Here is a 27328-nt window from a genome sequence, read left to right as displayed (position 1 = left end):
CCAATGGCCTTATTTCACAAAACAAGTGTCCACGGATCAGAGGATACGATTATTTGAACAGTCTTATACAGCATAATTTGAATTTATTAAGATGGGTTCCGCAGGATAAGTGATCTTTTAAAGCTAATATTTTCTACGTGTACAAGTTCTAAGTGGCTGTGTATCAAGCGTCATACGCAGCCAGAGTATATCGAATCACCCACCATTTCTCTTGTTCGAAGGTTCAACAACTCGCAGCTCCCCGATATCTCGTTTATTTCTCGCGCGAAGATTCCGAAATTTCAAATTCCCGATTTTCTCGGCTATTTAATATTAACACCCGCAGATTCGCTCTCCCTCGTCCTCGAGAAACCCCCTTTTTCTCTTCCCGTAGACTTCAGAAGAAAATCGCCCAAATTCTCATTTCCCGATCTCGAATCGTGAGATTCCAGACCGGATCGGGTTTCTACGGCTAAGATTTCTCTCCTCAATTTCGCCAACGGACTGTCGATCATTAGCTGAAGCAGCTCCGAGCTTCCGGAATTGCCTTTCTAGGGTTTCGTGGCGATTTCGTAAAATTTCGGAAATGGTGTTGGTTTTGGGAGATTAGGGTTTCCAGGGTTTGTTGGAGCTGAAGTTGGGGTTTTTTGATGCGTTTGAGTGAGAGGATTGTGTTTCTAGGGTTCTGTGGCCTTATCGTGAATTTCCGAGATAGGGTTGTTTTGAGTCGAATTAGGGTTAGGGTTTTGGATGGGTTTTGAGTGAGAGGTGGTGGGGAAGAGAGAGAGAGAGAAAGAGAGAAGAAGAAGAAGAAGATGTTTTATTCGCAGTTTATATTGGCGAAGAAGGGCCCGCTGGGGACGATATGGATCGCGGCCCATTTGGAGAGGAAGCTAAGGAAGAATCAGGTTGCTGATACAGATATCGGCGTCTCAGTAGGTTGGTATTGTTTTCTGTCTAAAATTGCTTTCTTTTATGCTGTGAATTGGAATTTCTGTCATTTACTCAGTTGTTTTAGTTTTAGGTTTTTGGCGCTGAAACTTGAAGTTTCAGAACCTATGGTGAAATTATTATTGGGGGAAAACTGGTTTGGTGGGGATTTGTTTCTGGTTTTATGTAAAACCCAATATTTGAAAATTAGAATGGTAGGGCCTGTTTGGACGTGCACGAGCCCGTGAAACTGGTCATTCTTGAAAGATCTTTATCTCGAATTGGGGTGGCGGACATGTTTGGTCAATCACAAAGGCACGATTCTGATTACTGTTTCAGTTAGGTTTCCACCCAAATTTGTGAATTAGATGTTTTCTGTTCGACCATTTTCTTCACATCTACGAATTTGCTGCGATTTGTGAATTGCATAGTCTCAAGGTCGTGGCAAAGGAGTGCATACAAGTAGTTCAGATTTTCTGTTGTTGCCTCTTCTAAAAACTGGTACTTGTCTCACGGTGTAGCTAATCATGCTGATCCAGCTTTGATATATAAATTTTGGCCATATATCTAACCTGATTTTTATGTCGCAATGATATCTGGTAGTTCATGCGTAGTCTCAGTTTCATCTTTCCCTGCATCTTTGCCCCAGTGAGTAACCATGCGTTATGCCCTTTTCTGCCATAGAGATACCACTTCAATTTACACACAGCTAGCAATGTTCACCGTTTGTAGGAAATTGTTAAGGCAAAACTGGGGTTGCAAATGGGTCAGGGACTTAGGTTGAATCAGGTTGAGGGGAGTTCCAGTTGCAACCGGTTTAATAATAGTGTCCAAATTTCAGCCCCAAACCTGAACCATTAGCATATGGATTGGGTTCAAGTCTAAAATAAATAAGCTGGGTTTGGGTTGGGTCTAGACTAGACAATCTAGACAGGGCCCATTTATCCATGGGTAGGGTCTAAGTTGTGTTGGTCTAATTTTAGTTTTCTACTTAATATATATATATATATATATATATATATATATATATATTTCCTTTTAAGCACGAAACTCTCTCTCTCTCTCTCTCTCTTTTCTACTTAATATATATTTCCTTTTAAGCACGAAACTCTTTCTCTCTCTCTCTCTCTCTCTCTTCTGGCCAATCTTTACATTAGTCAATTATGGTAGTTACCTCAATTAAATCATTTAAGGGTGGGTTCTAGATCAAATCATTAATTTTAATCAACCTAGACCATAGGGTACTATGCAAGGACAATGAGATCAAGGAAAGGTGGAGAAGATATTTTCAAAACTTGTTAAATGACAACCATTATGAGACAAGGTTTTCAATAATGGTAGTGGTGGCTGTTTTGTAAGGAAGAAACTGTATAGGCCTTGTATTGGCCCGTTAAGCCCTTGTATTGGCTTGTTATGGGCCAGTAACGGCTGTCACAGCTGTTATAGGCCAGTAACGGCTGTCACAGCTGTTATAGGCCATTTATGGGTTATTTTGTTTAGAATGGGCGTTATAGCCCTATAACGTGTAATGGATCCCATCGTTACTGTTATGTAACGATCGATACATGACCTTTTTTAATTTCATGCTATGAGAGAGAGAGAAGGAACCATAAATCGCATGATGTCACAGATCATTGGTACTTTCATAGGATTAGGATATTTGAAGTGAAAGAAGCTTTGAGAAAGAGGAAAACAGGAAAAGCTCTTGAACTAATGGTATACCATGTGTTTTCAACATCAACAATATCGGCCGATACATCCCACGATATATTCTGTATCCCATCTGGGCGAAGTAAAACCCCAAGTTAGTATTTGAAATTCTTCGTATCACAGAAGATATTGTGTGATATCGCAATTTATCTCAGATATTGTGAAATAACGCAAGATAGTTTCTTTTATAAAATTTTTGATATTGCACATAAACGTGGGAAGTCCAGGGCTTTCTTTAGAAAATTCAAAAAAATGCATTCTAAATTTCTTTTTCTTGATTCCTCTTCAATTCTAACTAGATCTATTATAGATTTCGACCGTTCCTCTTAAATCCCTTTGAATAAAAACACAAATTTCGAGTCGGAATCAAAATTCAAGTTCATTTGGGAACATTTTCGATCCAATTAGCATATTCAAGTTTCGATCCATTTTTTGTTGTAAAATAATGTGAAATCAATGTTAAATGGTTAGAAATCCGCGATTCTTCATGTTATGCATGGAGAATCATGGATTTTGAGCTTTGATTTCAAGATTTGGGAGAGACTGGCTGATTTGCAAAAAATTAGGAAAAAAAGTTAAAATTTCTCAAATTTCTCCCAAATTAGTTGTAATTGTACTGTCCAAACATGAAATCAAAATTGTAAGTAACATGATCTAGTGATTCTTCGTAATTTGGGGATTTTTCAGAAAAAATATATTTTTAAAATAAAAATATAAAATATTTTAACTAAAAATATTATTTACCCTTAAAAAACATAATATATATATTAATTTTCAAAATTTCACTTAGATCAACGGTCAATTGGCCCCTTATTTCAGAGTATTTAAGAGTGTTTGATGAAATCATCGTCACATACACTCTAATTTTAGAGGAGCTTGGGGAAGATTGATCGATTTGTGGAAAATTGAAAAAAAAATCAAAACTTTCCCAAAATTTCCCAAATCAGTTGCAATCTCGGTATCTAAACATGAAGTCAAACATTTGTGGAACCCGATCTAGTGATTCTTGGTAATTTGGGGATTTTTTTAGAAAAAATAATTTTTTAATTTAAAAATATAAAACAATTTTTTTTTCTTCAAAATTTCACTTCAATGAGTAGTCAATCAACCCCCATTTCATAGTTTTTTCTTTCAAAATTCTATTGCTAATGTATGCGCAACTCTATGTGGGTCTAAGCTATAGCCGCACACATCATTCACATGAATATTTCTAGTTTTCTACTCCATTTACTTTTGAATGTATTGCTTGTGTTTCCGTACATGTCTTCTTGCATTTGTAAATTATATGAATTGACTTTGAAGATACTTGCATTAGTTCAGTTAGACAACACAGAGATTAGGACCCTATAAAAAGGAAACCAATTATGTGAACTTGTTTTTTGTGATGTTTTGATTTCTAGGTGTGTATTGATGTCATTTTTTAACAATCCCTGAAGTTTTGTTGAAAAAATCGACTAATTTCCCAATGTTTCCCCATGTTTGTCAACAATAGCGATGCATTATGTGATGTAACCAATATATCCCATGTGATAAATGATATGTATTTGTATCCCAAGGGTGTGATACATTACGCAATAACGATATGGAAAACATTGGGTATACCCATAGAGGTTTGGAAGTGCATGGGAGAAATTGGTTAGTTTGGCTGAGAAGTTATTCAATAAGATCGTAAGATCAGAGAAAATGTCAGCTAATGGAGGAAAGTATCGTGGTACTATTTATTAGATTAAATGAGACATATTGAGTTGCACTAACTATCTTGAGACTAAACTTATGAGCCATACTATGGAAGATTGGGAGAGAGTGATTGATCAAAGACTAAAGCATGGTTTCATGCCAAGGGATCTATCACTGAAGTTGTTTTCCTATTTAGAAAATTGATGGAGAAATACACTAGGGGGATGGATGTCCACATGATCTTTATTGACTTAGAGAAAGAGTACGATATAATCCTTAGAGAGTTGATGGGTGTTGGTAAATGAGTTTCAAGAGGATATATCAACACGATTAAGGATTTGTATAAGGGAGCAGTATCAAGAGGATATATTGACATGATTAAGGATTTGTATAAGGGATCAATAACAAATGTGAGGACTACTAGTGGAGAGATGAGTGAGTTCCTAATTGTTGTACGCTTGCACTAGGGCTTGGCATTGAGCCTATATCTTTTTACATTGGTTATGGATGAGTTAAGTAGGTATTTGCAAGAAGAGATCCCATGGTACATGTTTGAATACAACATAGTTTTGATTGACAAGACGAGGGAGGGCTTAAGCACAAAGCTAGATTTATGGATGGATGCTTTAAAATCTAGAGATTTACAATTATTCTGATTGAAGCTGTTGTTCAAAAACCAAAAAACAAAAAAAAGTCGGAAGCAAGGAATTAGTTAAGATTGCTAACCAAGAAGTATCCTAAATTTACCACTTTCGCTATCTTGGGTTGAGGATTCATGGGAGTGGAGAGAACAAGAAGGATGTTGCCTGTAGAATTCAACATAGGTGGAAGAAATGGAGATGTGCCTCTCGGGTTTTATATGGTCGTTGTTGTGTACCAATCAAATTGAAGGGGAAATTTTATAAATAGCTATAAGGCCAGACATGCTTTTCGGACAAAGTGTTGGGCAATTTAGTAACAACATGTTCATGGCATGAATGTAGCTGAAATGAGGTTATTGAGGAAGGATAGAATTAGAAATGAATGCATTTGAGGGAGCTCAGGAGTAGCACCAATAGGTAATAAGATGAGGGAAAGTAGACTTAGATGGTTTAGTAATATGCAATAGAGATCAAGAAATGCACCTGCTGGGAGTGAGGACGTGCAAGTTGAAGGCTTTAAAAGGGCAAGGGAGGTAGTAAGAAATGACTTGATGACCTATGGTCTAACTAAAATTAGGTTCCTTGATAGAGTGGAATGGCGGAATAGGATTTTGTGTTGGTGACCTCAATTAGTTGGGATAAGGTTTAGATGATGATGATGAAGGGTTGTTTCTATGAATCTATGTCGAGTTTGGGTTTAGTCTATTTTGGGCAGTACAAAACTGACCCATTAAAAACTTCCAAGGTGACCTACATTCGATAAGTTTGAGAGGTTTTGGAATTTAAACTTGGTCTATTTGATAATTGGGTGGTATTTTGGACCCAAACTTGTCCTAGTGAGTCAAATTGTAGATCCAAACCCATTTATAAGGTTGAGTCAATTGACCTGTTGAGTTGACCTGATCCATTTGCACCCGTAGGCATAACCCTTTGTTTAGTGTATGGATTGGTATCAAGGTATTAAAAACCGATTTATGCAATAGCCGTGCCAAAGATTACGTAATGGTTGCCGACCCATATGAAGGTAGCTAGAGCTGCAGACAAAGGTGTTCGGATCCCATGCTCTGCAGGAACACAAGTCCTGCGAGTCTCAAACGAAGGTTGCGCTATGGGAGTACCATACCACTCTCAGGCTACGTGCCGTGTTCTAGTGGACTACTTTGTCATCGAGGGTGACGTACTTCACACCAGCTCAACACGCAAGCCCCCTGCGGACTCCACGTGTCAAGTCTTTGAGGAAAGGAACTCTCCCATCTTCTCTCGGACGACGGAGGTCTTGACACATATGCCCCACTTCCCGAGATTTGAGGATGGCCGTCAGGTACTATCGCTTCCCGATGCCTTCGGTAGGTAGGTGATGATGCGTGGCGACTATTGGGAGGTTCGGGACTCTCAGACGATGGAGATTCTGCCACGTACACCTTTGTTCCTGAGATCAGAGGACGACAGTCAGACTTTTATCTCTTCCCAATGCTTGCAGCAAGCAGGATACGACATGGGGCGACTTTCGAGAGGCGCGGAAACTGACTTTTCTGCTTCGGGAGTCTCATAATAGCCTCGAAATCACCTCGGGCGCTTCGAAACCTTCGAATACGGTCGCCGAACCGATTCTCGAGAACCAGCCACCCCTCGATTCGGATAACTCCCGGTTAGACAATATCACACGTGGAGTCGAACCTCGCATTGAAGCCTCAGCCGATCTATCTCCATGCCTTATTTCTCTCTTCAAAAATATGTTTCTTCTGATTCGCTACGACTGCTCAGTCCAATTGATTCCCCCATCGTCCTTTTTGATGAAGAAGATTTTTCTATGGCCGACAATGACTCCATCCGACAGTATTTTGATATTCGGCTTTCTCTTGACTGCTCGCCTCGACCCACGCCACAGGACGAAGATTTCTCCAATAATTCCCTTCTAGCTCTTTTCTAGGAAGACATTAGGGAAGGAATAAAGCCTCTTCAGATTAGAACGGGAGGATCTTTAGAAGATATGGAGGAAGACAATTTACCTGAGATAGGCAATGCAGAACGCAGGGCACAGCTGGTCAATATTATCTAAAAGAAGAAATGGATCAGGGACGCAATGGACCACGTTGGTAGGACCATTGGTTTATCTTTTGGTGACTACCCAAAAGATTTCGCAGCCCTCTTTCATTGTATTGAATCTCATGGTCGACCCCTGACAACTTCTAGATCTCCAAAAAGATCTCTTATGAAGACAACCACCAATAAGGAGCTTCACAATCTTCAGTCAAGGGCCAATTACTCCAACGGGGAGTGTCTAGGTAAGGTCAAAGGAGGACTTCGGGGCAGGTCGGTTTCTTAGTTGAAAGATTCTATCGTGGAACGTTAGAGGGGTGGGATCCAGTCACATGAGAAGGGTCATCAAAGACATCTCAGGTCGAAGTAAGGCTAACGTTATTTGCTTTTAGGAGGCGAAGGTCTAAAATTTCAACGATAGGTTAAGGGCAACGTTGTGGAAGGAAAAAGATGCGAAATGGGTGGCTTTATATGCAATTGGAAGTAAAGGGGGTATTGTGGTGGCATGGAAATCTTCAGCCTGGACTCTAGAAAATTCCTGGGCCGGATCTTTCTCTATTTCCACTATTCTCAAAGAAGTATGCTCTGATTTCAAATGCCTTATTACTTCTGTTTACGGTCCGAATCAAGATGATAGCAGAAAGATATTTTGGGAGGAATTGGATGTGGCTAGATTGCAGTTCAGTGGGCCGTGGTGCATAGGGGGTGATTTCAATATTACTCGATATGTGGAAGACAAATCTAATGGAGGGAAACTCTCAACCGCTATGCGTTCCTTCTCTCAATGGATCGACGCTCAGGAATTGGTGGATCTCCTGCTGATAGGCTTGGACACGTGGTCTAATGGTAGGGCTGATCCGATTCTCGCTAGGTTGGATTGATTCCTAGTTTCAGTGGATTGGATCGATGCCTTTCCCCTCATCTCGCAATCCTTACTACCTAGGCCAACGTCAGATCACAGTCCATTGCTTTTGGATGCAGAGATACAAAACTGGGGTCCAAAGCCTTTTAGATTCAAAATCTCTTGGTTGAAGATCGAAGGCTTTCACTAAACGATAAAAGATTGGTGGTCAGGATTCAAAGCAGAAGGGTATGCAGATTTCAGGTTATGCAGAAAACTGAAACTTCTTAAAGAGAAGATTAAGGGTGAAGAGCGGTAGAACTTTGGAAAAGGGAGACAAACGATCGAAATCCTTCATGAGTTGCAATCGATGTCCTCAGATAATCGGTTCAGAAGATTACAACTAATCCAAATATACATAGCAAGGGTGATCGAAGACGAAATCTCCTGGAGACAAAAAAATCGAACTAAATGGATTAAATGAGACAAAAATAAAAAACATTTCCACAGCATTGCGAGCGCCCGTGCAAGAAACAACAGGATCAACAGTCTGATGGTGAATGGGGTTAGAATAGAGGACATGGGCCATATTTTTGTAGAAATTGTCCGCATTTTCTCTAAGCTGCTGCACAATGAAGGTTGGACAAGGCCTACTCTTGACCAACTGCACTTTGATCGCATATCTAATGAGGATGCCAGTGCCATTGAAGCTGAATTCTCTCTTAAAGAAGTTAAAAGGGCGGTAGACACGCTGGGTGGTGATAAGGCTCCTGGCCCTGATAGTTTTTTGATAAAAATTTTTTTTTCAAACGTTCTGGGAAATGCTAAAAGGTGATGATATGGCGTTCTTCAATGAATTCCACAATCGAGGTTGGTTATTCGAAGATCTTCGGGCTTCTTTCATCGCTCTTATTTAAAAGATTTCAGGAGCAAAATCACTAATAGACTTCAGGCCGATAAGTCTTCTTGGCAGCCTGTATAAAATCTTGGCTAAAGTCTTAGCATCCCGGCTGAGAGGGGTGTTAGACAACGTCATTTCTGACATTCAAAGTGCTTTTATTCCGGGTAGACATTATTGATTTAGCTCTTATAGCTTATGAATGCTTGGATTCGAGCCATAGATCCGGCTTGAAGGGCCTCCTTTGCAAGCTCGACATAGAGAAAACTTATGACCACGTACACTAGAATTTCCTTCAATATATGTTACATCGTATGGGCTTCGGGGTGAAGTGGAACGGTTGGATGAAGGAATGCGTCGGGTCCGCTCTATTCTTCGTTCTTCTCAACGGATCACCGAAAGGGTTCTTCAGCGCCTCCTGAGGTCTTCGACAAGGGGATCCCCTATCCCCTTTTCTTTTTCTTATAGTTGGGGAAGCCCTTTCCAGGATGTTGAGAAAAGGGCAAGACGTAGGTATCATTAGCGGCTTCAAGGTCAAAGGCATGAGCTATCAAATATCTCACATCCAGTTCGCAGATGACCCGCTCCTTTCTTGCGAGGTAGACTTCGATAAAATCAGCAACATGCGCACTATAATCTAATGTTTTGAGGCAACTTCGGGGCTCAAAGTTAATCTTGAAAAGCCGAAGATGTTTGGTGTGAACATGGAGGGAGGAGAATTACATAAGTTTGTTGATTTTTTTGAGTGTTCTACACAAGGTGTCCCGTATCGGTATCAGTTGGCGTAACGGTGCCCTCCGAAACCGATACGGATATGGGGGCGTAACGGCGATACGGGGCCGTAACGGCGCAAAATTTTTTTTGCCAAAAAAATATAAAAAAATATGGATTAAATCCGAAATATTCTAAGCATTCCAAATATGCATTTATTTATATGTTGGAACATGTTTATGGTGGTGTAACAGTCCACTCTTTGGTGAGAAGTTGTATCGGACTGTCTAATGAATTTATGAACCAGATAACCTGAATTTGACTACAAAATTTATATATTTAATTTTCTAAATATCTAATTTATATACTTAACAACTTGATATCATTTCTCCCAATAGTTCTTTAAAAAAATGAAATTAAATTCAGGTAGATGGCGTTGCCAATTTGGGGCTGACTTGGAGGACCAATCCATGCACCAAATCAGCCTCAAATTCATGCACTTTATTGTCATTATCCCACTTATGAATTGGTGGACATTTATTGGATAGTGAATCATGAAAAAAATCAAAAAACCCTATTTTAAAAAATAAAAGTCCACAAATTAACAATTAAAACTATTCAAACGATTTGGTTTTGGCATTGTGAGTTAGCAATTGCAGTTCATAATTTAATTGCTAAATTTTAAGTTAATATATGTCTTGTGTACAATTTTTTAAGGCTCGAATTAGGCGGGACTTGGATTGTGAAGTGTAGCACACGTGTCAAAGTTTTTTGGGCCCCACCCATGATGAATGTGTTATATCCACACTGTCCATCCATTTTGCCAAATAATTTTAGGGCATGAACCCAAAAATGAGGCACATCGAAAGCTCAGGTGGACTGCACCATAAGAAACAACACTAATTAAACGTTCACCGTTAAAAAATTATTAGGGGCTACAAAAGTTTTAGATCAAGCTGAAATGTGTGTTTTCTCCTCATCCACGTCAGTGTGACCCAATTAATAGGTTAGATTGAAAATAAACATTACAATGGACCTTAAGAAATTTTTAATGGTGAGCATTCTATAACCACTGTTTCCTATGGTGTGGTCCACATGAGATTTGGATGTTATTAATTTTTTAGATCCTGACGTAAAATGACGTGGCAAAATGGATGGACGACATGGATAAAATATATACATCATGGGCCCACTCGGGTCTAATCAAATCAGATTGAATGGAAAATAAACGTCACCGTGGGCCCTATGAATGGCTTAACGGTGAAAATATTATCTCCGCTGCTATTTTTGGTGCGGTCCAGATGATCTTTGGATATAATTCATTTTTTGGGTAGTGCTCTAAAATGATCTCTGAAAATAGATGAACGGTGTAGATGTAATCAATAAATCACTGTGGAGCCCATATAACTTTGATCTCCTTTGAACTGTTCGTACAACTCGGAGCTCGAGGAGTGTCAGCGCTCGTCTTAGCGTGACATGTACCCCTAGCTGGTGTGCGGTACGCCTGAAAAAGAAAACAGAGAGGGAAACCAAAAAGAAAAGAGGGAAAGAAGAGAAGAAAAAAGAGGGAAAGAAGAGAGAGAGAGAGAGAGAGAGAGAGAGAGAGAGAGAGAGAGAGAGAGAAGAAGAAGGTTCTGACAATCGATAATCTGAGAAAAAAAGGAATGATTATTACAAACGCTGGTACCCTATTGTCCTTTGGATTTGGGACTGCGTTGGACGACATGGTGTTCGTGTGGGCCATGCCATACATACACCACAGTGAACCCCACGCGTGTGGGTGGGCCATGCCATACACACACAACAGTGGACCCCACGCATGTGGGCCATGCCATACACACCACAATGGACCCCATGCATGTGGGCCATGCCATACACACCACAATGGACCCCACGCATGTGGGCCATGGCTGCACATGTGGGCCATGGCATAAAACATCACAGAGGACCCCCACACATGTGGGCTGTGGCATAGAACACCACAGTGGACCCCACGCATGTGTCCCACGTGATGGTTGGATGGGTCAAATCCATGCCATACACACCATAGCCCTCATAAAAAGAAAAAAAATTGAAAAAATGAAAAAATAACACAACATTTCACATAAATAAAAATAAACTCATTAACAATGATTAAAGGGCCAAAACATACCTTAAATAGAGATTTAATCAACTAAAAATTGATTTTTGGGAGCTACGTGTCTGCGCGGCTGCGAAAAGAGGGATACCCGATTTCTCCCTTGTTTGGGCTTCAATGCTCCTGAAATTCCAGCAAGATTGGATTTGAGAAAGAGCTCTTCGAAATCTTGGAATCAAAGCTTCAAAAATGGGGAACCTGCGGCTGCTGCGGCATTGCAATAGGGCTGTTCGAAAGCCCTATTGTGATTGTTTTAAGTTATATAAAAAAAAGACTTCTAATATGAGTCCCCCACCACCTACTCAAAAGGAAAGATGCCTAGTCACCACCATTTAAAAACAAGTTTTTAACTAAAATGACTTTTATTTTAAAATTTTTATGGTAGTCCTGAGGCGTACGCAATATACACTACACGCTACATATGTGTAGCGTACGCTACTGCGTATTTACGCTATTTTATATGCTACGTAGCGTTTTTTGTACGCTACGCTATGTAGCGTACGCTACACGCTATGCTACCACGCTATTTAATACACTGGTCCCATGTAGGGCTGTCAATGAGTTGGGCTGGCCATGGTGTACCGTAATGGTTGTTACGCAAAGGTAATGATGGCAACCATTACGCTTTACGGGGTCGTAACGGCCGTTATGAAAAAACTACCCTTATTCGGAGGAATTTCTCTGATGTGGAATTTTTGGATCTCATGTCTCTTCTTTTTCGGCTACAGGGTTTATCCCCATCTCCCGTTGAAGAAGACATCCCTTCTCGGAATCTGACGAGCTGGAGAGTATTCTAAGTTAAATATTTTTATAGTTATCTTGCTTTGATTGATTCAAATGGAGCCAATTGCCATATGGGGATAGTTGTCTTATGAAGCCCCTCTTAAAGTGGCAGCCTTCGCCTGGCTCCTTTAAAGAACCGTATTCTTACCATTGATGATCTTCGGAAAAGGGTTATGGTTTTGCCCAATGCTCGTAGTTTGTCTCTGAGATGAAGAATTTGTCAATTATCTCTTCATTCATTGCTGCTTTTCCTTAGAGATTTGGAGCCGAGTCGTGCAGATGGCTGGCTTGTCGTGGGTTATGCCAGAAGATGTGGAGGGTCTCTTTTGCTTGTGGCATGTGGAAGATGGAGGTCTCCTAGGCAGAAAGAAGCGACACATCTTTTTTCTTGATGTTCTCTGGTCCATTTGACTCGAGAGAAACAATTGCTGCTTCTGGAATCTGAGAATATATGCAGCCGGGGTCTTTAGCAGAGATTTGAGTTTGTTTAGGGATTGGGTGCCATAAGTTGCTGGGAATCTTCCTGGGGTGTAGCCAACTGTGGGGCTGGTGGTTGTTTAGTTTTTGCTTTTCTTTGGAATTTTTTTTTAATTATTATTTTAAAATTCCCCTCTAGTTTCTGTCTTGGTTTTGTGTGTTTTGTTTTTGTTGGCTTAATAAAAGTTCATCTTAAAAAAAAAAAAAAAAAACGTTACGGCCCCACCCGTACATATATACATATATACATATATATATATACATATATACATATATATATATATATATATATATATTTGTAAAAGAGACCATAACGGTCGTTATGGCTCTTATTGTAATGGTTGTGGCCGTCACAGCCACTGTTACCATTGCAGAATACCTTGGGGTTAGCCCATGGGGCTTTTGGGCTTGGTAGGCTTCACTAGGTTCGGTTGGTATATCAAGCGCAAGGGCCATGCTTGAGTATAAGATTCATGTTTATTTATCGATCTACCCTCGCTCTGGTTTTCTCTAAAAGCTTGCTGGCCCATCCCGACCTGCGTAGTTTATGTTTTTCAAGGGTATTTTGATAATATATCAGGCATATGCTACTAGTCGTAGATTAAAAGTTCATGCAATTAGTTGCTGGTGGTTCCCACCATGGCATGCCATATGGTATTCACCTATCCAGCAAGGTCACCCCACTATGAAATAGGACAGCCCAAAAATCAGGCCAACCAACCATCAGGTGGGCCACACCATAGAAAACAATGGAAAACCACTCAAAAACCTCCAAATTCATGTGTGAACCACTTGATGGTTGGATTGGCTTATTTTTAGGGCGTCCAATTTTCATTCGTGGTTTCAATCCACAAACTTCTGGGGCTTAAAAATCCTGTGGATCTTAAAAGTGAAAGAAGAAGAGAAGATTAGAAGAAAATAAACTTTAATAGTCTAGCCCCTTTAAAAAGTGAGTCCCAATTGGCTTGCACACAAGTTAAACACTTTGATTAATCGAAGGATGAGAGTGAACTTGTCTTAGACTCCCCTAAAACTTAAAACACAACTACAATCAAGGTTTTGAATAACAGTACCACTCAGTGTATCAACCAGGGCCAAGTCCCAAAGATGATACAATACAGGACCTTTTGGATTAAGTGTTTTAAATAGTGAACAGTGTGTGGCTTAGCATTCACTTCTTTGAAGTGTAAGGCGTAAGCTACATAGCATGTAGTGTAAGCTATGTGCTATTTCTAGATTTTTAAGGTTGTGCTTGGTTGCACCAATTTCATAATATTCTCATAATATTCTGCACCAAATCAGACTGATTAACAATGAAATTTAACAAAATTTCATGATATTTGGTTCAACCAAACACAACCTAAAGTAATAGGAAAGGACAATGATTAAGTATAAAGGTAAAGAAAGAGTAATGAAACTGATTTAGTACTGTTAATTATACTATTTTGCTGTGAGTATTGAAAGGATTAACTAATTTTTATTGAAAATATAAAATGTAATGAATCATTGAACACATTAATTGATTTTAATGTTGTAGTGAAAAATAACTTGTATTGTGAGCTACGTAGCATGTAGCATAGCTTATGTAGTGTGTTGCATATGCAAATTAGCATGCAGCGTAGGCTACAACCAACTTAAGCTATTTTCATGAGCTACATAGTGTTAGGGCTAAGCTACGCTATGTAGAGTAAGCTACGTGCTGTATATCGTAGTTATTTAAACACTAATTGGACTGTGTCAACCTGCATTGGATGATCGGGGGCTTACATCTTCATTGCCTAAAAAAATTGAAAAAATATCAGGAAATTAGGAAAAAAATAAAATAAAACACTGGAATCTATCATTTAAAAAAAAATGTTTTTAACATATATTCAATGGTCTATGAGACCATTCTTTTGTAAGAATGTTGTTTGTTGTCTTGACCTGCTGAAAGTCTACCAAATAGGTCTTAATTGAACAGAAATCAAGCATGCCTCGATAGATTTAAATACAAAAAAAAGGCAGATGCGAAAATGAACAAAATGACAACTTTCCCTTCTAAATTTTTCTTAAAATGGTTCATTTCGCTTCAATTTACTGGATTTCACTCAAGTCTTGTGTTTTGATCCACAAAATAAGTCTAGATCTAGAATAAAGTGAGTTTTGAAGCTTCCTTGATGGTTGGAATGAAGAAAGAAGTTAAAAACAAAAAAAATAAAAATAGAGAAAAGTTAGAAGGTTTTTTTTTTTTTTAATGTCTGTATCGACCTCATATCAGTGCCAATATGGGTGTACTGGCTGATAAGGCCCCCACTGTTTCTTCTTCTTTTTAAAAACAGACTGGTTCACTCCTGTGTTGCTTAACTGAGGAGGCTGAAATGGTTAACAGTGTATCATAAGTTTGTAACTCATTTTCAAAACCATGATACACTGTATCACAAAGTAAAAACTAAAAAGAGAACTTGGTTGCAGTTTGGCTCCTTGCTTTGGTCCCTGATCTTCAAGGATTCAATATGGCAGGGTGCTTTTTTGCGAATGTCTTCCCTTTTCGAATGGGAATGACCTCTATTTATGGGCCAAAGGAGTGGATTGGTTGCACAGGAAGGCGAGGGAGCCATGTTTCCACATTCATGGTGCCTGCTCTCCTGGCTGTGCAACAGGCTGCTCCCTACAAGAACAGAGGTCATGCGATAGTTTTCTGGCTGCGCAACCAGTTATATACTATTTTTGCTGTGCTTATGCTTTCACTTGATGGATCTTTACTTCCCGAAGAGATCAAGGGCATCTAGAAAGAGTTGATTTGTTTCCCAAGAGATGCTGCAGTTGCTTGGATCCAGGGTTTTGATTCTTGGAGGCTTGAGTTGCTGTCTGAGGGGGAGATCTATTGTTTAAACTCTCGTTTGGCTTTTCCTCTTTATGTGTGTCTGGCCCTTGGTGCACTTTGAACCTTTGGATGAATCATAGGTGCAGCACAGAGCTCAAAGCAGTTGATTTTGGTCCAAAACCCCCATCTTCTGTTGTGGGCATGATGGAGGATATCCTTAGGTATTTTATATTTCGGATGCTTTGGATTGTCCATACCCCACAATTGAATTTTTCTACCATCAAGAATTGTAGGGGTTGGACGCCATACACCACGGTCGCTCTCCACACACACATGCACAGAGGGGGGGACTTGTGCCTGAAATCTACTTTAGCCATCAGGTGTGCCCTCCAATTTTGGTCCGAGCCTAAAAATCAGACTCTGAAACTCAGGTGGGCCACACCACATTTTTTGTCCCTTTTGAAAATTTAGAACAGCTTGTCCTTAATAGCCTATTTTTTGGGCCATGTTAGATGCATGATAAGTGGCGATCGAGCTGCCATGTTCATCCCAGGTCAGTCTCTTGGCAATCGAGCTTTGATAGCTGTAACCCTTTTGTGCTTTTTCCAACTTGGGTTAAATTATTTTTGTGAGGTCAGCCAATTGAAGAGATGTTTTATGGCAACTAGTTTCTGGTTTTTATAGATGATAAGAAAATGTCATTATTTTATTGACTAAATTGGAATATGTGTACATTATTTTCTACTTCTAGCATATGTACAACAAGAAAATGGCTGGTCCTGCACATGGAGTTGCATGATTGATTAACTGGAAAGCACCATTTTCAGTTATCTGAAGAAATTCATATTACGTGCTTTATTGATAGAATAGAAAGTATAACTCTTTCATGAAGAAAGAAAGAAATCTAAGGATAGTGTACTCAGGATATTCATTTCAAATTCTGATCTGCAGCATTCTGTCTTTGATTTATTGAAAATTTCACTTGTCTTGTCTGACAGTTATTCAATTTAATGTATTACAGACTCGATCCTTTTCCCTGAAGTACCAATTGCACTACGATTGTCTAGCCATCTTCTGCTTGGTGTGGTGAGGATATATTCCCGAAAGGTGAATTATCTTTTCCATGACTGCAGTGAGGCTTTGCTTAAGATCAAGCAAGCTTTTCGCTCCACCGCGGTTGATCTCCCACCAGAGGAATCTACTGCACCATATCATTCCATCACCCTTCCAGAGACTTTTGATCTTGATGATTTCGAGCTTCCAGATAATGCCTTCTTTCAAGGGTTCGTTTTTAATATCTCAGCTGATTTATCTTGTTTATGTACACTGAATTGTCCTAGTTTGTTGCTCCTTTTTTATCCTTTTGTAATTATGGATGAAAATTGTGCAGTAATTTTGTCGACCACCATGTTAGTACAAGGGAACAAATTACATTGCAGGATACTATGGACGGCATGGTTTTCTCAACATCACAGTTTGGACTGGATGGTCAGTATTTATCTGAGCTTGCATCACATGGTTGGTATTTGTTTGACCAGTTTGTGGTCCACACGGAAGGTAGTTAAAAATGTATGTTGTTATTGTTGATTCAGAGAGATTTGGCGATGGAGATGCTTCTCAAATTGGCTTAGACCTCGACGAGGTAAGTTTGTACTATTGATCGTAATTATTGGCAGTGTCCTGTTCAGTCCCCAACTGTGTCTCCACCAGTCCCTCCCTATCAGTGCGTCTGTGGTTATTGGTCATTATTCGTAAGTGACTTTAGCATCCAAAAAGATGCAAATGTTATTGGCTGTTGTTTTGTTTACTTTAATCATTCAGATGTAGATATTTGTTCACGTCCTTGGATCAGAATGCATATCACTGATGCATCTTTTGTATAACCAATACAGTTTTTTCCCCTGAGAAATTTATGTGAAGTATAAAGTTATTCACCTGTATTGTTTAAAATGCTCAGCCTTGTTGTGGTCATTGTTCTGGTGTTTTTGTCACATAAAAGTCCAAGTCACTACCTTATCCTGTAACTCCTGATACTAGCTAGTTCCATTATTTTCACTTTGGTTGGTATCTGAAACAGTTTTGATAATTCTGTAGACAGTTTTAATTTATTTTTAATTGCTCATACTAGCTACTTATTCTCCCTTCTCTTGGGCTGGTTACAAGCAGGATCTGTTCTTGAACAAGGTTCCTTCACCTGGACATGCTTCCGTCCCATTGGACTCAGAAGAGGAGTAAGCTCTCTTGCTTATATATAATAGTTTTCCCATGCCAGTCTTATTCTGCTTCTATTGGTTTGAATGGTACTTGGTTTGTAAGTTATTGTGGTTACATTTGATAGTTGAAGATTGATTGCCAACCGCATGCTGCACTTCCTTTCATCAATTTTACATCATCTACTATTTTTTTTTGATTAATTTTACTTAAAGCCTTTGGAAAGTTCTCATTATGTTCTGACGTTCTACATTGCCGGGTAAAATTTGGAGCGATTCTTTTGGAATAACCATCCTACCAATGTTGTCAAAATCATTATTGCATCACAAATTGTAATAGGAGTTGAATCGTATTGAATCACAAATCATATTGTAAATCGTAATATATATATTTTTATTTTCTCAGAAAATTGAAAATTATGAAAAACACAAATAAATCAGAAAAAAATCTTTCAAAAATAAATAAATAAATCAGAAAAAAATTTAAAACTCATGAATCATCATTTTGCCATCAATATGCACAAAATAATACCATGTCATGATAGTGTTAAAGGAAATTTTTGTTTTGTTTTTCAAGGAATTTTCCTTGAAAAACATACAAGGATCCTTGATTTAGGACACATGATTTAATTCTAGCATGCAACATAGAGATTATGAAAGAGTCTATAAAGTAATTCAATTAACAAAATATGCTAACTCACCACATAATTAAGAGTAAATAATATGAAATAAAATCTGATTTAACCTAAATCACATGCCTGTATGCTAAGAAATCACATAAATCAATTAAATTTTGGCCCGATGGAAGGATATAACTTCCAATTTAGTATATGCACGTTCTGCACTCAAGTGACTGACTTGCAGGTTCTATGATTAGGGTTAGGAAGAGGAAAATCTGAAAATTGGAAAAGTAGGGTTAATGGGAATTGGGAATTGAGAATTTTGGAATTAGGGTTTTTTAGTATTTAGGAAAAAGATGAAATTAGGAATAAATTGGGTGAATTGGTTAAGGGGATTGATGGATTTAGGTATTGGTAGAGGGGAATTAAGGTTTTGGATGAATGGAAGTTAGGGATTTTGGGGTCCTCAATGGTTAATTTCAGTTGGGGTTGAAGTTGGATGATGAAAAGTTGAAGAAAAAAATGATTTGAATAAGGGAAGAAGAGAGATGAAGTTTTTGGGAAAATACCTCTTTTGGATAGGAAGAGAGAAGGAAGATGATAAATGGAAGCTTCACACATCCGTTGAATGGGGAATGAAATCACACCACCCAAGCTCCAAATCACATGAAGTATTCTTCAAATCATATGAAGAAGAGAAAGTGCAACTTTTTTTTCTTCAAAATAATGGCATTAGGGCTCCACACACCCACCTTTCTCTTTTAGTCTCAGAAAAGATATTTTACAAAAAGGTGCTCTCAGATAAGATTCTCAACATAAATATGCTTAATAAATTAAAAGTTGTTCTCAACTCCCTAATCTCAATATAAGTATAGGCTATACAAAAATAACGAAGCATGTAAACAATCTAAACAACTAAATTATTTTGTGACCCATGGGGGTCTACGATCAAGATGTTCAATGATGATGATCCAACAGTCCGATCATCGTGTCCATCCGATCCAATGGTTAGATGTGTCCATCAAGCTCATATATGCAGCCCACATGCATCTTCCTAGTGTTGGGTTTTAAAAGATGTACGCACATACACATGGGGTCTTCAACGTAGCTAGGAATGTGAATTGGGCCAAGTGGGCCCCATGTAATGGTCGTCTGGCAATAAGGAGATTGGGTCAACCCTCATCTGGTATGGTGCTCGGATGTCTGCATCAATCCTTTAATAATTTATGTTCTTGTTGCCTTTCTTGAATGTAGAATCACGTTAGAAAAGCGGCATTTGATTTTGTAGACCGACAAAAAAAGATATTTTGATTTCTAACCTTCATTCCACACTACATATAAGTCAACATGATTGTAACCATCCATAAAAACATTCTAGATAAGTCATACATCATTATGGTGTTTTGACCATTTAGGAAGTAAGAAATCATTAAAAAAAAGGTCTCTATGATTTAATATTGAAGAGAATATATATTATTTAATCTCTTATAAAGAACAAAATAAAATAATTTACCCTTCTAAACAATTCATCTTTCTATCTTTTTGAAAGGTTTTTTTCTAAATGATTCTTAAAGCCCCCTCCAATTTAAAAACATAACATGAAAGCCAAGTTAAGCTTAAAATAGAGGAGAACAAGTATAATTTGAATCGTAAATTGTAAGAGTCAAATCATAGAATCATAAGATTCATATAAAAAGGGATTCAAGGTGGGATTCTACTTGTTTTACTTAAGATTCGATTGTCAGTTGTAGGATTTTGACAACACTGCATGCAACTATCTTATATAACTTTTGAGCATACTTATTTTGCTTATAATTTATTGTATGATGGTAATCATTAATATTTTAAATGGCCCAGACACCAAACTGGAAAAAAACGGTCCAGTTGGATCAGATTGAACTGGAGCAATTAGGACTGGTTCGGAAAAATGGTGAAGGGACAAATTTGGATAAGTTTAATTGAAAAAGGAAAACAATGAAATAAAAAAATGCAGTAATAATTGATGGCAGAGTTGAACCTGTAAAAAATTGTAATTTTTTTTTAAATTCTGAGAAGTAAAATATTTCTTTTTATATATACTGTCAAAGTCGAAGTAAATCATAAATGTTTCTTAAATTAATCATTAGTTTATTGCTAATCAAGTATCTTAGAATCGGGCTGAATAGTTCAATACCAATTATTACTAATTCTATTGTGCATCATAAACTTCAATAAAGATCAAGATCAATAGAAGCTAGGAAAATTTTGAAAGAAAAGACAGGTAGTGAGAAAAAAATTGTGCTCCTTATCTACAAAAAGATAAAAGTAGCTAAAAGGAAAGTTTGAACTGATTGTATTGTCCTTTAGCAGGAACCCTCTAATGCAAATTAGTAAATTTCAAAAAATAAAAATAAAAATAATTGTAGAAAGAAGACAAAAAGAGGGGCCGGAATCTCAAACTTGAGCACCTTTATAGTTCAACAGAAAAGGGTAAAAAAATCATTACTCTGATCTACCAATTCAATAAACTGGATAAAACTGCCGGTTCAGAATATAACCAGTCAGGCCATCTATCTGGCTGGCTCAGCACCTCAAAACTGCAAAAATGACTATTAGCAGCAGGCTAAACCTCCCAACCTTGTTTCTATGTACTAGGTTAAAGCAGCCAGTCTGGGTGAGGTTTTTAGAAATGCTGTCATTTATTCCATCTTCATATACATGCTTTTGAAATTTCTTAGTTTCATGTTGCACGATCTTTGGTGGCAGTTTTTGTTTGGACTTAAAATGCTTTAATGATGTATGTACTTGTCTATTGTTTGTTAGTCTGTGTCCAATGGTGCCATTATCACAATAGCCCTAAGTGACATGAATTTCCTCATTCATATTAATGTACTCTTCTCATCTCAGTGCGGATCCTCAGACAGCTGGTCAACCAGAGACAACTTTCACCCTAATGGATATTGATGGTGTTGAAACTTCAAAAGATCAGTCAGAACCCCTTTCTGGTGAATGCAGAATCCATGTTGATTCAAATGTCCAAGATCCAAGGGGAGCTGATGATTCCGTGTACGTACATGGTGACCAAATTCAAACTCCAGATTTAAATGAAGAGCTTCCCTATGAACCTATTGAAGGCCAATCTGCAGATCCAAATCCTATGGAGTTTCCTGGTAATGTCGCTCATGTTCCATTGTCAGACTTGGCTGAGTGTGCTCAGGCTCCATCTACTCCTGGATTGATGGAAGGGGCAATCCTTGCCAGTGTTCAAGAAGTCCCAACTTTGAGTCTTTTGAGGAAAAATTCACTACATGATGCCGTGGAAGGTCTTACACCTGACATGAATGACAATTCTCACTTGGAACCTATGGATCTCGATTCGACAGAACCGATGCATGATGAGAACTTCGGCAGTCCACTAAACGAGTTAGATTCTCATGGTGGAGATACAAATCGTATGGACTTCCCTCTAAACGAGGGCACCACATCTGATGTTCACCCTGTTCAGGACAAGGAAAATGAGTCCCCTTGTGACATGCTGCAGAATATACCAATAGAGCTACCTGTGGATGGTCCACCTCCTTCAGGAGCTGAAGGTCAGTTTGTCCAGGCTGTGCATTCACCAACTTCAGTTTCAACTGAACCAAAAGCTATTTCTTCAGCACCAGGGTGTTCGGACAATCTTTTATCTACATCAAATGAGCAGTCATTGGAATTTGTACTGGAGGCGGAACCTTTACAGAATGATGATGTGTGTAATGGGCCACAAAATATCAAGTTTGTTGATCAAAGTGTGGAGCCTGCAGGGGCAGCGGATTCATGCCCCCCAAACCCTGTTGATCCTGGTGAGAACCCATGTGCTCACGCCCATGTGCTTCAGGCATGTAGTTCATCTCTGAATCAACTGCATCCATTACCTGTGGAAAGTGGTGTATCAGTAGAAAATACACTTAATTTATCATCCGCAGAAGTTGGGTTATGCATGTCGGGGACACAAGGAAAGGAGGCATCACATACTGGTGTATCTTCAGCTGAGGTGCAAGGTTTGTTTAACATGCTTTGAATTTTCCTTGCGGGCAAGATGGCTATTATTAAATGAATGACTGTACTTGGTTTTCTGCTAACATTTAATCATTGTCCAGGTGAAGACAAACATTCCGGTGATGTTACAGCCACAAACATAGAATCACAACAAATGTCAGGGCTCATGCTATCTGAGACAGATCTTACTAAGTCAGATATGTGCCTGGATAATGTAACTTCAAAAGATATTCAGTTAGAGGCCTCAAAAAGTCCTAGAACTTCTGAGTTTCCAGAACCTGAGACATTGCTTTTAGCCCCAGCCGGGGTCCCTGAGTTACCAAATGATTTAGCAATACAGTCTGCCATGGACAAAGAAGCTGCCGTGGAAGGTGATGGAACTATTGACAGGTTCGAAAGTCTTTCTGGAAGAAAACGCCATTTTGTGGAGAGTACACCAGTTCTGGAAAATAACATTTCAGCTAAGCCATCTGGGATGTCTCGATCTAAAAGAAGTATGGATTATGTTCCCAAAGATGATGATGTGTTGGCATCCATCTTAGGTATTAACCATTTCTTTGCTTGCATAAAAAATTACATGAATATTTTTCAATATGGAAAGGTAGAAGTACTTGAGGTCTCTTGTCAATGTTTTTCTTTCTTTTATCTAGTTATTGCGTCATCTGCATCCATATTATGCTTCTGTTGCAATATACTTGTGACTTGAAATGGATACTTGTTTCTATAGTTGGAAGAAGAACTCCAGGCTTGAAAATGAGGTCCACTCCACCTCCTTCAAAACGCCCCCGAATGACACCCAGGACTTCCAAGAGGAAGGTGCTTTTGGATGACACCATGGTCTTGCATGGCGAGTATGTCTCCTTTCCTGTATTTGCTCCTTAATTATATATATGTTACTTCACAGTTCATGCTCTTGTACATACTGTAGTTTAGACCCTATTAGGTCATTACTTGAATGCTGTCATGCATGACTTATTCATTACAGTTAATAGTTGAAGCTGTTCAAAACACATGTCATGTTTCTTAGTGTTGATAATCATACATTTGCATTCATCTTGATTTATATTTTTGCTTTTCAGTGTAATACGACAACAACTAACAAACACTGAAGACATTCGTCGCACACGGAGGAAAGCTCCTTGTACTCATCATGAAATTTGGATGATTCAGAAATATTTGTTGGAAGATGAAATTTTCATGGAACCCTTATTTACTGGTGAGCTATTATGTAAACAATTACTTTCTAAGATCTGGCTTGGCATGGTGTGCCTTTTTTTTAATTGATGAAAATTTTATTGAAAGCGCCGAGATGGCGCACCAACAACAATCATCACGAAATTAGGATGATTCAGAAATATTTGTTGGAAGATGAAATTTTCAGCGAACCCTTATTTACTGGTGAGCTATTATGCAAATGATTACTTTCTAAGATGCAGCTTGGCATGGTGTGCCTTTTTTTTCAATTTTTTTTAAATCTACGAAAATTTTAGGGGGTGTTTGGCGCATGGTATTGGTAAGGATTAGGTGGGATGGCATTCAAAAAACATATTTATTACCTATGGCAGGAATTGTTCCCTATTACCATGGTATAAGCTTAATTGCATGCTATGTTTATAATACGGTGGTACATTTAATGGATATACCCACCATCATTTGAAACTATTGAGAATAACACATGTATTATATCCAAACCGTTCATCTATTTTGTAAGCTCATTTTATGGCATGGGCCTAAAAAGGAGGCATATCCAAAACTTATGTGGGCACAAAGAAGTTTTCAATGGTAGGTATTCAATCCCCGCTGCTTTCTATGGTAGGGTCCACTTGAGCTTTAGATCTACCTGATTTTTTGGCCCATGCTCTAAAATGATCTCGAAAAATGGATGGACGGTGTGGATATAGCCCACACATCATGGTGGGACCTACACAACTTGCTAATATTGAGTGGAATTGGTACGGACCCGATGCAATTCCATCTAATCTAATTCCAAGCTTTTCCAGTCTACCCAAACATTGAGTGGAATTGGCACGGGACCAAATGCAATTCCATCCCACTTGATCCCATCTAATACCATGCGCCAAACGCCCCCTTATTGAAAGAGCCGATACGGCGCACCAACTACAACCTTCTAAGCAAATAAAAGATTACGGTCCTTTAACTCATTTATGCAAGAGGCCCACTCAGCTAAAGAAGGCTTTGCCCTACGAATAACTTGCAACACAGGAATGCTGGTGTTATTGAAGCATCTTCCATTTCTCTCCCCCCAGATTTGCCCAAATTACCACCAACATTGCTAGTCTCCACTCAGCGCTCTCGTTCTTCCTGAGATTCACCTCCCAAGCACTAAGCAGATTTGCCATTGTGCCCGGCATCACCCAATCCACACCCATAGTGCTGAGAAAGCATGACCACACCACGAATGTGAACAGGTTGTGAATAAACAGGTGGCCCACAGATTCAGCGTCTCCCATACACATCAAGCACATGCTAAGGATGATCATTGCACGTTTCTGGAGATTATCAATAGTTAGCACTCGATTTCTCTCAACAAGCCATGCAAAAGCTGATACTTTGAGGTGGGCCCCATAGTTCCATACCATGGAAGTCAAGCCTGACTAACGATCCTTTGTGGAGCCTGATGCTTCTTATGAAGTGATTGGACTGAGAATTGGCTGGACCTATCCACCCACCACACCATAGTGTTCCTCTCTCCCGAAGATGGAGAGTAGTGCTGAATTCTGAGTAAGAGACCTGCCAAGTCTTTGGTTTCTTCCTCCGTTAAATTCCTTCTGCATGGAGGCGAGCATACCACCAAATTGCTGCTAACCGGAGAGCACCTAGCAACAAAATTTTCACTGTTGACCACTGTGCACGCTAGTCTTGGGAACAAATCCTGAAGGGGAACCCCATCTGCCCACGCATCCTTCAAAAAACAAATATTCTCCTTTCCATCCTTCATTGAAGACTCATAATGTCACTTAATGATGACATCAGATTAACTTGGTCATTATGAACTCATTCATCTGTAGGTTCTGTTGGCTTTTAATGTTTGGTGAATAGTTGAAAGAAGGTAGTTTGGTGTTGTTAGTTGCACATGCAAATAGGCTTGTAATCATGCAAATTGTGCTGCGTTGGTATTCCGTTGTTTTTCAACTCCTATCTTCTGCAACTCCTTTGAGGAGGGTTAGATATAAGGCTACTGTATATTTTCATTATGTTCTGTCACATGCCTATTTTTATTCATGGAAGAGTTTTGACACATGGAAGTTAATAGTAGTTCTCTTTGTTCATCTTCTTTCAGGTATCTCGGCAGAGCTGACTGGTTTACAGAAGAAAATGTATCATCAGGCTGAGACAGTGCTTGCCCTCACTGATGCAAATAATTCTCCTCTTGGAGTCCCAAAGGAGCTGGAGCTTTCTAAAGGACCAGAGCTCAACCAGGAAACTGGTGTGGCAGGGATGGGTGAGCCTACTGCAGTCATGCCACTGAAAAACGATGGCACCCAGGAACACACTGAAGCAACAAACCAGCAATCTGAATTAGCTATTAGTTCCCTTGGATATGATATGCCAGAGCAAGCACTAACTAACATACCTCTACCTGATTCATCAAATGCCCAGTTGCAGGAGTTCACAGCTAGGGAAGTAGATGTGCTTGAGAGAGGAGATACTGATGTAGCAAATCAGGCTGTGATTGCTGGGGTTGAGATGCCCATATTGGCTGCTCAGCAATGTGAAGATGGTAGTAATATATCAGCTGATTCTAGAATAGAACCATCTTCCACAGGTAAAAATAATGAAAAAGAAGCAGTTCATGAGAATGATGCATCATGTTTGTCTCCAGGTCAAAAGTTGGTTACTCTGTCTGTTGATGAGCTCGTGGAAATGAATAATGAAAAACTGCATTTAACTGAAAACATATATGCTGGAAAGGATGCTTTTATTGTGGATACGACCGAAGATGCTGCTTTCATTACCATTGAGGTGAATGATGGAACTTTGAATCAAGATGAAGATCCATCTATTGTGCCAGATGATTCCATTGTGGAGGGGAGCAAAGGTGCAATTTCAGTTGAGGCAGTACCACCATGCTTGCCTCAAGAATGTCAAAATGTTGTTCGAGAGATTACTAATGATGGGATGTTGACTCCTTTGCTAGATAACTGTTCAGTTGAAACTGGAGCAGATATGTTAATGGATTCCTCGAACCTAGTAGAAAACTCAAATCCTTCTATTCCAGATGTAGTTGTGGAAAGCAGTGAGCCAGGTGATTCAGCTAATGTCAAAGATGGCCTAGAGGGAATCAGAAGCAGCGAGTTGGAGAATGTGGTTGAGGGTGAGCCTAGTGCTGAAAAGGTGTCAAATGATGATGAAAGTCATTCTCAGTTTGTTTGTGCAGAAGGGTCTCAAATGGATTCGTCATGTTCATTGCAAATTAGTAGAGACTTGGAAAACCTTCCCTCAAATGGAGTAAATTTAGATTGTCAAGGAATAATTCAGGAAAATGTTATCGATGCAGAAATGCCAGTTGCAGACGCTGCTGCAGGAGATTCTGGTGTAAGTTGTGGTCTTGACTTGGGATAATTCTCCATTTCCTTTTATCATTAACCTTCCTGAGATTTTCCTGATTTTACCTTTTTCAGTCTTTCAAATCTCTTTTAATGAAGGTGTGTATCAGTCTCTAGAGATAATCTCATGTTGAGTGGGCTTTGTTCTTAGTTTTTGGTTCTCCTAAAACATACCTCCATACCGCATCCATATATAGCTACAAACATGCAAATGTGACCAGACCACACTCATATTTCCAGGAGTGCATTATATTTTAGGCTCAACTTAATGAATCCTGCTATGCCA

At 39.0% G+C, this 27328-nt stretch overlaps 1 protein-coding gene across 1 annotated transcript in view; it reads left to right on the top strand.

Moving 5' to 3' along the window:
• The first annotated feature begins 327 nt into the window (after positions 1-327).
• The window catches only part of LOC131240223 (sister chromatid cohesion 1 protein 4), a 31928-nt gene continuing 4927 nt past the window's right edge, over positions 328-27328 (top strand). The window contains exons 1-10 of the mRNA XM_058238348.1: positions 328-918; positions 16649-16910; positions 17018-17115; positions 17220-17269; positions 17794-17858; positions 21344-22476; positions 22576-23016; positions 23202-23325; positions 23554-23690; positions 25776-27031. Coding sequence (XP_058094331.1) covers positions 795-918; positions 16649-16910; positions 17018-17115; positions 17220-17269; positions 17794-17858; positions 21344-22476; positions 22576-23016; positions 23202-23325; positions 23554-23690; positions 25776-27031 — 3690 coding nt within the window. The 5' untranslated portion in view covers positions 328-794. The remainder of the gene's footprint in view (positions 919-16648; positions 16911-17017; positions 17116-17219; positions 17270-17793; positions 17859-21343; positions 22477-22575; positions 23017-23201; positions 23326-23553; positions 23691-25775; positions 27032-27328) is intronic.

The sequence above is a fragment of the Magnolia sinica genome, chromosome 3 (genome assembly GCF_029962835.1).
Source record: "Magnolia sinica isolate HGM2019 chromosome 3, MsV1, whole genome shotgun sequence".
Taxonomy (NCBI): domain Eukaryota; kingdom Viridiplantae; phylum Streptophyta; class Magnoliopsida; order Magnoliales; family Magnoliaceae; genus Magnolia; species Magnolia sinica.
Note: the sequence above shows the minus strand (reverse complement) of the source record. Positions and strands in the feature narration are given on the sequence as shown.